Source organism: Genypterus blacodes, unplaced genomic scaffold (assembly GCF_046128005.1).
Source record: "Genypterus blacodes isolate CSIRO-AG114 ecotype Tasmania unplaced genomic scaffold, CSIRO-AGI_Gbla_v1 ptg000005l_1, whole genome shotgun sequence".
In the NCBI taxonomy this organism is placed as follows: Eukaryota; Metazoa; Chordata; class Actinopteri; order Ophidiiformes; family Ophidiidae; genus Genypterus; species Genypterus blacodes.
Genome location: NW_027466819.1, coordinates 987,794 through 1,002,240, shown reverse-complemented (window position 1 = coordinate 1,002,240; position 14,447 = coordinate 987,794). Strand labels below are relative to the sequence as shown.

General features: G+C 49.9%; 1 protein-coding gene across 6 annotated transcripts in view; it reads left to right on the top strand.

The window, feature by feature from the left end:
- The window catches only part of LOC142997443 (receptor-type tyrosine-protein phosphatase F), a 140,298-nt gene that overhangs the window by 100,878 nt on the left and 24,973 nt on the right, over positions 1 to 14,447 (top strand). For 5 of the 6 annotated variants that reach the window (XM_076148275.1, XM_076148274.1, XM_076148273.1 and 2 more), the window contains 7 exons: positions 2,083 to 2,109; positions 5,206 to 5,323; positions 5,622 to 6,200; positions 6,741 to 6,838; positions 7,337 to 7,593; positions 9,132 to 9,210; positions 10,516 to 10,740. In XM_076148275.1, coding sequence (XP_076004390.1) covers positions 2,083 to 2,109; positions 5,206 to 5,323; positions 5,622 to 6,200; positions 6,741 to 6,838; positions 7,337 to 7,593; positions 9,132 to 9,210; positions 10,516 to 10,740 — 1,383 coding nt within the window. The remainder of the gene's footprint in view (positions 1 to 2,082; positions 2,110 to 5,205; positions 5,324 to 5,621; positions 6,201 to 6,740; positions 6,839 to 7,336; positions 7,594 to 9,131; positions 9,211 to 10,515; positions 10,741 to 14,447) is intronic. The other variant, XM_076148277.1, reaches the window with a different exon arrangement.

Below are 14,447 nucleotides of genomic sequence, written 5' to 3'. Positions count from 1 at the left end.
TCCTGGCTCTCTCTTTGTCTGCGTCTCTCGCCCCTTCTGCTCGCCTCGCCCTCTCACAAGGCTCACAGGAGAGCTCGCCTGTGTGTGGGCGGCATAAGCGCCTCTTTTCTTTTCAAGCAGGAGCCCACATAGCGCCCTCATTTCCCTGCTAAAATTAAACCGGAGGCCATCGTAACAACGTGATGTTATCGAACCTTTTCCAGCGATATCTCTCTCTCTTTGTGTGTGTGTGTGTCGGGAAGGTGGCCTCAACCTGAGTGGGCACTGCACTCTCACAGCAACCTCGCCACTCGTGTTTTTTTTTCACATACACTCTTTCATACTTGGCACGATAAAGATGGAGCCATTAGCCGCCGCTGTGTTTGCTTCCATACGTTTTCTGCTCAAGTTGGCATTTTTTTGCACAACTTTGCCTTTATTCAGAATTACATTTTCCAGGTTCATTTTGTTTGACCGCTCATGCGTTTGAGTGGTTTGTACGCGCGGCGGTGTGTGTCTCTCCGCGCATGTGTGTGTGTGTGTGATGGAGGCGATGCTTCACTGCCTCTGCGGCCTTCGCTGCCTCAGATTGGAGTTGAATGGGATCGGGTAAAAAAAAAAGAAAAGAAGCACCTCAGCCCGTTTCACTCCATCAATCATGACAGCTCCTTCTCCTCCACGTCGCTCGCTCCCCCCGTTTCTCACGGCCACACATCGCAGCCCGTGTCATTACATTTGCATTCGCCCGGCTGCAAATTATACCACTCCGTTTCCACAAACGACGCTTATCAGCCATGATGTGTTCGCTGCTCGCGTTTGACGTTGGAAAATATAAATAGGGAGGGTTGGGAGGTAATTTATACATTCAAGCGTGGATTTAAGCAGAATGTAAAAAGCGTTCGCGATGGGAAAAGGATTACGCCCAAGATGGAATGAGAAGTCTCGCGAACATTAATGCGCTCGCTTCTCTGTTGACATACTGAGCCGAGTCGACGGCAAACAAATTAAGTAATTAGGCACATCGCAAACTGTTATTCATGGAGTTAAGTAGCAGCTGTTCTTAAATGGTAGTCTTTAGTGCCCCGCTATGTCGGGGGAGTATGAGCAGCAGTTTTTGATGAGCCATGTGTCTCCGCCAGTCACAACTGGGACGCCGCCGTCAGCTGAGTCACCGCCAAGACCCCGTCAGCAGGGGAGGAGGTCGAGAGATGGGACGTGACGGCAACGACTTAACTTTCCCCCTGTTCTGCGTCACCCAGTCACCAAGCCGCTCCCTTTGGATCCACACTTCTTCTCCCCCCTCCTCCCCGTCCCTCACCAGCATCCCGAGCGGCTCAAGGGAGTCGCTGCCAAACACCAAACACCAAACACTTTGCTTTTTCTTTCTGCGTCGACGGCGTTTGATGTCACGAGGCTTTTGCATAGCGGTGCCACCGCTATGCAAAATCCATAATAGGATTTCACACTCAGCACAGGCAGAGGCCCCCCCTGCGGCAACCAAATGGGCTTCCACCGCCCGTCCCCCCGTCCCCCCCCCCCCCCCTTCAGAAAGGAACCACTGGGCCAAAAGAAGTGAAACACAAGGAGCCAAACAGACGTCCTGCTTTGTTTTAGGCGAAGGGGGGCGGGGGAAGGAGTGGAAACGCTTCGGGAAATTCCTCGTATTTTACGGTTTGCGTCGCGGCGCGATGGTTATCGCAGGTCTCCGGTGATTGAAGACGAGAGCTGCTATTATTGGATTCGCAGTCAAATGAGAAACACGGCAGTGCATCATCTTTTTCAAGCTTGAATCTGTAACAGTAATGAATTCTGTGATCATCGCTCAACTTGGCTACACAATTTGTATTATCCCTCCTCCTCCTCCTCCTCCTTCTCCTTTGTCCTCTTCCTCCTCTCCCTCTCCTGTATTTACTTTCTACAGCACGACTCTCAACACTCATCTGTCCCTCAGCGAAAAAAAGACCAGTGCTTTTTTTCTCCCCATCACTCTGTTGTCTTGCCTCTGACTCATTTCTCTCCCCCGTCCTGTGTCCTGTGTCCTGTGTCCTGTGTCCTGTGTCCTGTGTCCTGTGTCCTGTGTCCTGTGTGTTCTCTCCCCATCAGTGGAATATTGAGGAGTCCACCGAGCATGTGAGTAACTCTCATGTGTGCTGCTGGGTTTGTTTCTTGCCGGGCAGGTTTCTGTTTTGCCACCTCTACGATTTGGTCGACGCTGCGTGTCTGTGTGTGCGTGTGTGTGTGTGTGTGCTGATCTCTCTGTTTGCCGTTTCTGTAACTCACTCCTCACTCTGTGTGAATCCTCGGAAAAGTTCACAGCCCCATCATAAGCTCAGCGAGAGACGAGAGCCCTAATGATTCCTGGGACTCCATCTCAGAAGTGTGTGTGTATGTGTGTGTGTGTGTGTATGTGTGTGCGTGTGTGTATGTGTGTGCGTGTGTGTATGTGTGTGCGTGTGTATGTGTGTGTGTTTAAACTCTCTAACCTAAAGCAACAGCTAGGCAGGCCGGTCGAGACTCACACTTTCCCTTTGACGCCCCAGTCAAAACCTCTGTGTGTGTGCGTTTGTGTGTGTGTGTCATCACCCCAGTGCGATGTTGGCATTAATCACGCTCGCCCGGCGCTTTAGATGACACGTCTATCGTAGGGGCGGAGCCGCGCGTCTTATCAGCTTGGCACATCTCCCTAGATTGCCACGAGCCTTTCATGTTCCCTCCGCTCGCTCGTCACGCAGCCCTTTGTCACGGCTCATTACCTCATCGATGTCATATTGCACCAGCGTAAACACCGAGCCTCTTACCTCGTAGGAAGCCAACAGAAAGGCGGCAGAATAACAAATGACGGCTCCGGCGTCTCGCTCGGGCCGGAGAAAGCGTTTTTATTTTATTTTTCAAAGGTTTCGCCGATTTTAAGAGGAAACAAAACTGACTCACAGGTTAATCAACACAGAGACCCCAGAGTGTTGACGGATTAAATTGAGAAATAGGTGTGTGTGTGTGTGTGTGTGTGTGTGTCTGTGTCTGTGTGCTGTGTGTGTGTGTGTGTGTGTGTGTGTGTGTGTGTGTGTGTGTGTGTGTGTGTGTATGTGTGTGTGTGCGTGTGTGTGTGTCACATCAACACCGGGCCGCTTTTGTGTGATGTGTGCAAATCATTTTTATTTACGTGAAAACAAGTCCTTTAGGCAGGAATCAGGTGGCACCGTACACATGGCAACGCTCCCCCCCTCCCTCTCCCCACCGCCACCCGCCCGCGCGGCGTGAGTCAGGCCTTCCTCTGCTCTGCTCTTAACGTTGACGTTCACTTACACCTGTCAGACAGCGAGCTCCACACTGGCGGAGGCAGACATATGTCGGCCCTTTTTTTTTTTTCTCCCTGCATCACATCTTGGGCAGCCATGTTTAGGGAGGAGCAGCATCAAAGGAGCGTGTTTGACTTAATGAATCGACATCAGCCTTTCTGATTTCAAACAAAACAGAATCAAAAATAGATGAGGAACGTCAGAACACAGCCTTGTTCTTTATTCTCCCAAAGCCTCTCCCGCTTTCTTCCCCGGGTGACGACAGCGGGGTAGGGAACCCGGTGAAGAAGAAGAATCTATTTCTATAACTGGTGGACTTGATAATCTCCTGCAATGCCCTTTGGTGCTGCTGTAAGCGTTTGCTCTGAGGGAAACTTTGAAGCCGGGCCTTTTTCTATTTTCCGCTGAGTTTCAGAAGTATTACGAGACCCAATTCGACCTTGCCAGGATAAGGAGGGGCCGGGGGCTGGGGGGGCAGGATTGGTGGGGGGCTGGGGGGGGCTTGGAGGGGGGGGGGGGGTAGATCTCTGCGACAGCCACTGCTGCTGAGACTGTCAGAGCCGTTTCCTGTGATTAAAGTAATGAGACTTCCGCTATAAAGTTAAACCGTTTTTATGATACAGTAATTTCGCATTTTTCTCCCCCGTCTCTCTTAAAGACTAGTAGGGGAGCAGCAAATGTCCCTTTAAAGAGACGGGGCAGTAAAAAAGCATTGTCATCCCGAGTTGGCTTACATAGACTGTTAAATTTGCCTCTATGGTTATGGAAATTAAAACTTCATTAGTTGGAGAAACAGCGCCGGGGCAAAGCCGTGGAATATTCCCAGAGTGTGAGGCGTTTTTGGAAAAGGTGTTCCGGGCAGGAAGTGCTCGGAGGCATCGCCGCGTCCGTCCTCTCGGTGGCCTCCGTACCACACACACCAAACTCCGGCGTGTGTGCTCTGGCCCCGGGCGCTGATTTGTTCTCAGTTTTGGTGTGTGCTCACTGTGTGTCTGCGCGTTGTGTGTGTGTGTGTGTGTGTGTGAGTATTAATAGCGTGTCTACACTGTGTGTGTGCATGCATACGTTTGCTGTGTTATAGTTTCATATATTATGCATCTGGGAGAGTGGAGCGTTTGTGCATGCGTGTGTAAATGTGTGCGTGAAGGAGTGTGTTTGCCTACATACATGCGGCCTTCGTGCAAGCTCAGAATGTTTAAGGTTGCGTGTGTGTGTGTGTGTGGGTGTGTTCCCTGTTTGGTCTGATCAATGCTGCAGCAGGACTCCAGGAGCATCGTCACCTCAGTTGTTTGGTTTGGTTTGTTGTTTTATGCCCGTTTGTTCCTTGGTGTGTGCTGTTAAGTTACTGGTTTGTAACAAGCGTGTGTTCAATGCCAACCTCCTCTGTGTGTCTGTGTGTTTGCATACATGCCAGTTAACCCAATTAGTCCCAATCCAGAGGGCAAGCAAAAGCTGTAAATCGAACTTAGAGAACAAGTCTTAATGCCTGAAAATGACTTTGTGGCCTTTGACTGACTTCACAGTAATCATAATCCCCAGCACCCTCGGGTGGAGCATCATGGTAATCCGTGCAGTAAGCAAGAACACAGACACACTGGTGATGTTTTGGTTTGTTTGGTTCATGGGTTTTTGCTTTACAGATGGACATGGGAGCTTTTCTTGCCTGAGAACAGCTCCCGCTCCTGCTTGTGTGCCTACAAACTATCCTCAGTCCACAGCCGATGTTTTATTGCCTGTTTAAGTCAAATCCATCACGTGGATGAAGGGTGTCTAACTTTATTATGGTTTCTCTTTGCTGGTGTGTGTTCTTGTGTGAGGGGGATAAAGAGCTTGTGTGAGTTGGGAGGTGTTGTGTTCCTGTGCTACTGACACCGTGTCACTCAAACCTAATGATTCCTGTTCACCTCTGACCTTTGCCGTTGTTTTGCAGGAGTCCATCATCGCCGGTCTGCAGTCGGAGACGACCTACTCTGTCACGGTGGCTGCGTACACCACCAAGGGAGACGGAGCTCGTAGCAAAGCTAAAGTTATCACCACAACCGGGGCAGGTCAGTCTGTTTGATCCAGGGTGGGCTCTGGCAGCATTTATACCCCGGCCTTGTTTATAATTTGTTTGCAGTGAATCTGGTTCTTTTGTGTTGTTCCTGCTTTTATCTGATAGCCTTTGTCTCCCTGTCTCAATAATTCATCATGTGGAAGTGGCCAGTTTTGCTTCAGTGGTGTGTTCAGTTTGACCTCCAGACTGCTGACCAAGACATTTAACCTTCAGCCGTTACGTCTTCGCTGCCCGTTGACAGTTGTTGTTGAGCTTTTTCCTCCTTCCCTCCCTTCCTTGCTCTCCCGCAGTGCCTGGTAAGCCCACCATGATGATCAGCACCACCAGCGGCAACACGGCGCTGATCCAGTGGCAGCCACCTAAAGAGATGGTGGGCGAGCTTGTAGGCTACCAGCTGCAGTACAAGCGCGTGGACGAGGACGTCTACACCACGCGGGACCTGAAGAAGACCGACGATCACTACACCGTTACCGGGCTGCACAAGGGCGCTACCTACGTCTTCCGCCTCAGCGCCTGTAACCGCGCAGGTGTCGGCGACGCCTACGTGAAGGAGATCGGCACGGCGGAAGACGTGCCCAGCGGCTTCCCCTTCAACCTGCAGGTCACGGGCCTGACCACGTCCAGCACCCAGCTGACCTGGGAGCCGCCGCTGCTGCCGGAGAGGAACGGCAAGATCGTCTACTACGTGGTCGTGTACCGGGACATCAACAGCCAGCAGAACAGCACCAACCGCGCCACAGAGACGCGCATGACCATGCAGGGCCTCAAGCCTGACACCACCTACGACATCCGGGTGCAGGCCTTCACCAGCAAGGGCGGCGGCCCCCTCAGCCCCAGCATCCAGAGCAGGACCATGTCCACCTCCCCTGGTAAGGGACATAGCTAGAGGACACGTCAAAGGCTCTTAGTCCTGACACTGTTTTCCTGTCTTCGCTCACCAGTGCAAGTCTTCATCCGCCACACAGGACAGCACAGCACAGTGTTTATTGATTTATAGAGCGCTAATGCTAATCTCATTACACGGCACAGTCACATTACCATGCTGCCTGGCGCTCCCCCGCCCGACACACACACATTCAGCCCTTACATCCTCCTCGCTGTTTTTTTAAGACACTCCCTCCCACGGCTCGCAGGGCCTGTTGTAGGATGGAGAATAGAGTGAACAGGTGTAGAGACGTGAAGGTGTTTTCCCTTTAAAGCGATCCGTAACCAAGCGTGAAGGAGATCGGCGACGCTGTACCGGCATAAGGTCGCCATCTCGCCGCATATGTTTTCAGTGTTTACTCAAGGGGCTTGTTGTCCCGGACGCGGGCGTGAAATTGAATTACGCAGATTACAGCAAAGATTACATTGTCTACTGTACAAGATGTCTTGCTTGAGATAATCCAAATTGTTTGGCGCCCCAACAGCGTTCGCCACCAGCTTCGGAGTTAAAGCCGTCATGAAAACATCTGTTCTGCTCACCTGGGAAGTGCCGGAGAACTACAAGTCCCAAGTGCCTTTCAAGGTAAGAGACAAGCCGTCAGCCGGGCTCACCGCCGTCCATTTCCACAGAAACGGATACGGAAGTCTGAGAGTATTATGATGTTAATAATCTGCTTTGCTTCTACACATTGTGCAACATGTTTTGTACAACATAATGACTGCTCTGTTAGTTGTGAATATTACCGCCTGAGTGCAATTCCTTGTCACTTCCCCATTAGCGCCGACAAACATGTAACGGCAGATATATGCTCTTTTTTCAGGCGTTATAATCATGTCAGTGCAATCTGTCAAAGTTGTATAAATTTTCACTGTGCGATATTGGAGCCATGACAATCTGACGTGTAAGAAAAACACTATTGGACACACACCAGTGCACAGTTGTAACACTTCAGCTCCATGAAAGGAGGTGTCAGATGAGACGACTTTATCCCTTGGGATCTCATTGTGTGATCTTTATTGTTTGTGTGTGTGTGAGAGCGAGAGAACATTAAACTACATCCTTCCGCTAATCTACACGCAGATCCTGTACAACCAGCAAAGCGTGGAAGTGCAGGGAAACCTGAAGAGGAAGCTGATCACCCAGCTGCAACCGGACACGGACTACTCCTTCGCCCTGACCAGCAGGGGCAACAGCGCCGGGGGTCTGCAGCAACAGGTGTCCATCCGCACCGCCCCCGACCTCATCCAGACCAAGCCCATTTTGTTCAGCAAGCAACAGGCCCAGGGCGGGAAGCTGAACATCAACCTGCCCAAAGTCCAGACCACCACACGAGTCAGGTCAGTGCCCAGACCGTGTTCCCACCAGCTGTCAGTGAAAACACACAGACGGGATTTTTTTAAGGGAGCGTAAGAAATGTAATCTCTGTATTTATTCCATTCTGGACTTCCATAGTGACTCAATTTGCAGGGAGATCTTTGCCACAGAATCTGTCAGCAGCCCAGAAGAAACTCAATTGTTTTACCCGTGTAATGTTATTATAAATGATAGTGAAAAATAACAATAGTAGCATGATTAATGTGGCGGTACTGACAAGACAATAAGTCGGCCCGGTTTCCCAGCCTCTGAATCATCGCAAAGCAATTCACTGAATAATCATGGAATTGTAATGAAATGGCCATTCGGTCTAAATATCAAGATAACTACCAGTCTGAATACAGAACAGTCCGGGCAGGGAAACAGAAACATCCAATATTTTTTCTAACTTTATTATCCGCAGACGTATAGGACAATCAATTATACTTAAATCACTGAAAGGGAGTAAACAATCCCATCCAGCAGAACATAATATTCACTTCAGTGTTTCAACTCCAAATTAGAAAAATACACACTTTAAAGCCCGAAACAGATACTTTTATGCTAACCTTTCCAAATTCCTTCCAACATTTTTGGCAGGAGAAAACGATAAGGTAGAAAAGTGCCTGATCTGAATAGTTAAGTTTTTCCCCCCGACACACACACACACACACACACACACACACACACACAGAGAGAGAAGCAGATACCGCTAAGGTGGTGAGGGGGCATAGGTGAGGTCTAAGTATGAGGAGGGGGGGAGAATTGCACAGGATTGATTGGTGAAGAGATTACAGAGCTGTCACGGCTGGCCGAGCTCCAGCACAGATTGACAGGTGAAGAGTGCAAGTGATTGGGGTGGGGGGAGGGGCGGGTGAGGGTGTGGAGGTGAGGGGGGGTGGGCCGAGGGATCGTGTTAAACATCTCCCATCTTGAGACTTGACTGACTGTTGGATCACAAAGTTAAGGCCAGAGAGAGACGGGGAGAGAAGCAGCTGCTTTTATTGTTAGCGGCGGTTGATTTTACGAGGTCTTTGAACGCTGCAGTGGGGGAGAAGCAGCAGCACGGAGAGACGAGGCTGCACGCTATGTACTTACAAGCATTCAACCTGTATGCACTAACATTTAGCCCAAACTTCACAATGTCTGTCTTATGTCTTTCTTTTTTTCTCTGTGATGGGATTTACTCCTCATAATGGTAGCAGTAAAAGGACACCCACACACACACACACACATGCACGAGTAGACACGTATCTGGTCCTATTAACCTAAGGAATCCTGAGGGGATCTCTATTAGCTGAAGGCTCCTCTCACCGGGATACTGTTTGTTCCAGTCTACATGGCAGATGTTCTTCGTGATTAGCCATTAATTGGAGAATGCAGTGCCAGGCTGCTGGTGTTTGACCTTGGTTGGACACTTGTGTAGCTTTTAAGTTTTGAAATGTGCCCAAAGCCGATTGTGTATTTGGTTTCTGCACGCCGAACGTATTCCGTGTGTCTTAACAGCTTTGTGCTTTGGCAGGTGGTACTACATCGTGGTGGTGCCAGTGTCCCCGTCAACGCGGCAGTGGAACAATCCAGACGAGATGGACCTGGATGAGGTGAGTGCCAGACGGTGGCTGATTGGCTAATGTGCCAGGTCAGAGGTCAGAGAGAGTGTCTCCTGTTCCAACTGGGTAGGAAGTCAGTAGTTGCAGCTAATTAGCTGTACCCGCCTGTGCTCGGGGAGGGGAGGCAGAGTGCTTCATTTTAAACAATGACTCAGGCGGTCAGGTGCACTGATTGGATGCCAGGTCTGCAGACAGAGCCCATCTGCTGGGTCCAACAGTTGCAGGACTAAACGGGGCATAATCATAATCATCTTCTAACTGCTAGTTCACTGAAGTATTGCTGTTTGCCACCATAGTTTTCTTCACAGCCATTCTCAGGGGATTTGCCATCTCTGAACCAAGTTTTACATAAACCATTGAAATGATGATAAAGATATATGACTGCTTTATTATTCTGTTGAATAAAGGCCTGACCACCGGGGAATTCAGTCAAAATGACAACCCTAAATATTAATAGCATCATTTTTAACTAAACTTGTGAGGCTCTTTTGGCTTGGATCTCTTCCACCCTGCTATTGTTCAGCCTCCCCGTAGGAATAACAGGAGGGACCAGGAGAGGAAGAGATGTGAGAGTCCCAGAGTCATTAAACACTGAGCAGGCCATTGTCTCCTCCCTCAGACATAATGATTTAATAAAGCTACATCTGGAGCAGCGCATGAGACATCACTGACAGAAAACAAAATGCTGCTGAAAACACAATGCCGCAGTGCTCGGTGCTGCTGCTCATTTATTAACCACGCTGGCAGTCATGCTGAGATTGTGTGCTGGAGCAATCACTAATTGCTCACTTGGAAGCTCGGCTGCATTGTTTGCAAACTTATATCACAGAGCAAAGGGCACCGTGGCTGAGAGGTATAAGCGGCGTATAGTTCCTTAATTGCATTCATACTACAAGCCAGAGCTGGATATGTTGTGTAATTGCACAGGGATTGTTTTTAAACAACATTATAACATTTTCAGCCCAGCCGCTCTATTGCACATAATTAATGAGGAACTTGCTGTAGCACACATGCTGGGTAGATGTAGATATTTTGCCAGAGGGGGTCACATAAATTTATTTTAGTGACTCCCAAGTCTTTAACGTAACCTAAATGCTGCTTTCCATGGAGCCTCTTTACAAGATAATAACACTCCAAAATGACAAATTCTGTTTTGAAGTCCTCTGCTCAGCATCACAACATTATAATGCGCTAATCACTTTACATGCACATTCAGAAAAAGTGATTCTACTCCCAGTGCGGTAATAAACCGATTGGGCTGTCCTCAGTAATCTTTGTCTTCTACCTTTTGCTCAGCTGCTGGAGTCAAGCGAAGGCCCCGTCCTGAGGCGACGGAGGTCCTTGGAGGCCTCCAAGCCGTACATCGCCGCCAAGTTGGCCGCGCTGCCCGCCACCTTCACTCTGGGTGATGAGAAGAGGTACAATGGCTTCAACAACAAGCTGCTGTCCGGTCACCAGGAGTACCTCTGCTTCGTCCTGGCTTCGCTCCGAGAAGACGAGGAAGACAGCAGTGATAAATACGTAAGAAACTCTCAGGTGAAGCCGCCATTGATTGATTAAATGCGGATGAACCATTGGAGTTCGGACTCGTCCTCGTCCTCGTCCTCAGGCTCTCAACACTCGAGCGTTTCCAAAACTGCACCGGCGAGTGGTTTTTCCTGCCACTCTCCTTTTAATATGGCCCCTCTAAAAGTGATTGTAGGTTGTCCAGATAACATCCTTATCAGTCCACAATGACATTGGAGATCCAGCTGCTCCATCCTGGCAGCCCTCAGTGCCCGGTGCAGATCCCTTTATAAGACTTTTTACAAGACTCTATGCTGTCCAATCGGAGGCCCGGTGCACTCGTCAAACAGGGCTAACGCGGAGGCCCGGCTCTCCGTGGGACGGTATGAAGTAAACTTCACTGTAGGAAAAATGAGACTCTGCGATTGCTCTGGGCTCCTGCAGCACCCAGGACATGCATATTCAGTGTCTGGGCCCTGGGTGACCATAGAGGGAGCCAAAGAGAGAGAACGAGCACAAGTGCAGCATGTCCAAACTCCAGACTTCTCACCTATTTCTTGCATTATCTCTTTCTACCCCCATTCTTCCCCCAGTGCTTCATTTCTCTTTCTTCTCTTGCTTACCCTCGTCTCTCTCGCCTCTCCCTTTTGCTCCCTCTCGTCACATCTCTCTCGACCGTGACTGGAGCAGAGGAGATCGATTAAGGCAGCCGGAGTTAAGAGGGAGATGAGGGCTTGGTCACAGGGCCTAGGGAGTCTACAGAGAGGCCTGAGTCCCTTGAAATGCCGTCTTAGCTGTCCCCTAAGTCCCCAACAACCCCAACCCCGAGTAATCCCTGCACTCCGATGCAACCGGGAGAGAGGAGGAGGTGCAGGGGAGGGCGCAGTGGGCAGCCATGATGCACTTGACTTCAAAGGCGGGTTCTCTGTAAACACACTCCAGCCAGGTGGGATCAGCAACCCTCGAGTTTTTCCTGCGTAGTCTCCCTCTGTCAACTGTTCGCTTCCCCCCTTCCACCATTTTAGACTTAATCTGGTGGATTATTAAGGCTTCACGTAGAGGGCGAGGCAGCTCTGAGGTGGTCGGTACAGGCAGCCTGTCATCAATCACCACACAAATCACCACACAAATCCTCTAACCGCGCTCTTTGGGTAACTCAGGTGCCATGGCGATGTTTGTTTGTTTTTCCTTTCCCAACTTCCCCAACGGGTCGCTTATGTTTTATTACCAAACACAAACGGGTGCAGAAGGTAGAGAAAGAAAGCAGCGAGACGGCAGAAGACGCCCCGGAGCCAGATCGGCACCAGACCCGCGAGAGTTAAGACAACACAACTGCCGCAGTAAATGACTTGTGTCTTTGCCGCACTTCCTCACGTCGCCCTTCCCCCTCCTCCCCCCCTCCTACCCCCCCTTCACTGCGGATCAAACAGAACCTCCAGGGTTTAATAAGTCCTCATATATCAGTGGCCACGAGCAGTCAGCAGTGGTTGGAGGGTGAGACTGGAAGGGAGGCAAAGGGAGATGAGAGAGGCAGAGAGGAGAGGAGGGTGCGCCTTCATGTCTCCGCAGCACCCCAAGGCAGATAAACAAGCCGGGGGAAGTGTGAAATGGGATGATAGATGCTGGGTGTGTATAAACAGTATCATTTAATGCAAGGAGAGAGTACGGGAGGGAGGTGGCATGAAATATGGTGCGATGCGCGACGCAGAGGAGGGGCAGTGGAGAGAGAGAGGGAGAGAGAGAGAGGGAGAGCAGCATTTGTCTTGTGGCACCATGCGAGAGAGAGACAGAGAGACGCCGCTAATGTGTTTGTGTCCGATAAAGGAAGTGTGAGCTTATGGCACAAAGACAATCCCCCAAAAAAAAGTATTGAAATGTGTTTAACGTCCTTTTTCCCGTCTCTAAACTATCCAGGCATTCATATTCTTCTCACTTGTGGCTTTGTAACATTAATTCTGTTGGCGCCAGGTACTCAGACACCTTTAACACGGAGGAACAGCCTCTTTAATGGGATTTGACAAATATTGTCAGTGGAGAATTACAAACGCTGCATTGTTTCCATGAAGAGAGGTTGTTTTCTTCTCCGCGGCCGTACCGCCAGTGTCCTCGGTGACTCGCTTTAGTGTTAAATGAATGTCACTCCCCTTACCTAGAGGCGTCTCCCTGCAGCGACGCCTCCAGATATGTGGATGCCCAGGTATTCAAACAGCCAGAGAGGGGAAAGAGCAGTTTCTAGAGCTGAATGGGAAGAGGAGAGTGTGTGTGCTTGTGTGTTTGTGTGTGTGTGTGTGTGTGTGTGTGTGTGTGTGTGTGTGTGTGTGTGAAAGGGAAGCAGAGTGAAAGGGGAAACGGGGAAAAGGGCACGATGCGAGAGTGATTTTGACACCGCACCCAGAATTCTATTACTCGTAGATAAAAGCAAGCACACATCTCTGTCTCCTCTCTCTTCCTCTCCCTCTCTCTCTGTCTCTCTCTCTCTCTCACTCTGGCTGTCTGTCCCCCCTGTAACAGAGATGCGAGAGAGAGAGAGAGAGAGAGAGAGAGAGTCATAGATCCATAATAGGCATGTTTGTTTGTGTGGCACACACTCCCGTGGCTTATTTAAGCCACTTTTAGAAAGACAAGGAGCTGGAGGGCTCGGCGGTGGGTTGAAGCTAATGCGCCCTCGCTGCACGTAGAGGATCCCGGGCTGGTGGCATGGCAGAGCGGCGGCTGGCTCGGGAGGCTGTGTAGCCCACGGGCCAGATAACAGCCTCCATGTACTGCTACAACTACAACACCTCCGCCTGGTCTCTCTTTCTCTCTCTCTCCATCTCTCTGTCTCTCTCTGTCTCTCTGCCAATTCCCATCGGGCATTCTCTCTTTCTCTGTCTCACTCGTAATCACGCACACATACACACACTCAGCGGCTGTGACCGATACAAACAAAGAGAAGAACTCACGTCGGCTCGCCTCTATAAACTTTACACACACACACACACACTTTCTGCTTCCAGTTCCAGCACCTTCACATCCGTCAAACACACCTTAACACATAAACATCTACTTGTACTTATATAGACTGCCCAGCCACATCTATTTCCTTTATGTAGCTCTGTCTCTGGCTCTCCAACTCACACACTCACACACACACACATTGCTCTGCAGCACTGTCCCTCCATTGTGATGGTGCGCAGCGACGTCTGAGGCATTACGAGCTGCGTGACTGAGCTTTTATCAGATATCGGGGCCGTTCAAATGGATGATCCCAGCGCTTCTCCGTGACCAAAAGACAAAAAGCCCTCTCTCTCTCTCTCTCTCACTCTCTCTCTCTCTCTCTCTACAGTCCCCCCTCTCCGCTCACTCTTCCTCCCTCTGCCTTCACTAAAAGCACAGCTGCAGTCATTTGTTACACCAGAGAAGAAGAACAAAAAAAAGTTTTCCCAGGATTCCCCGCAGTGTCACATCCTACAGCCCCTTCCTTCTCTCTTTCTTTCTTTCATTCTTTTAAGGTTCCACCCAAAAGAACAGGAAGCCCGGCGGTGTCGTCACATCTGCAGTGTCCGTCAGCTGTGACGTTCTGTTTTGTTTTGAGACAATAGGTTGATTAAGAACCGGACACAAGCAGAAGAAAAACAGACCCAAACTACAAATTCTAATGAAGAAGAAAAAAGAACTGTGACTCTTCCTGCGCCCCTGCTTGCGTAATCTTATGTGTGAATCTAACGTCACCAATTACGAAA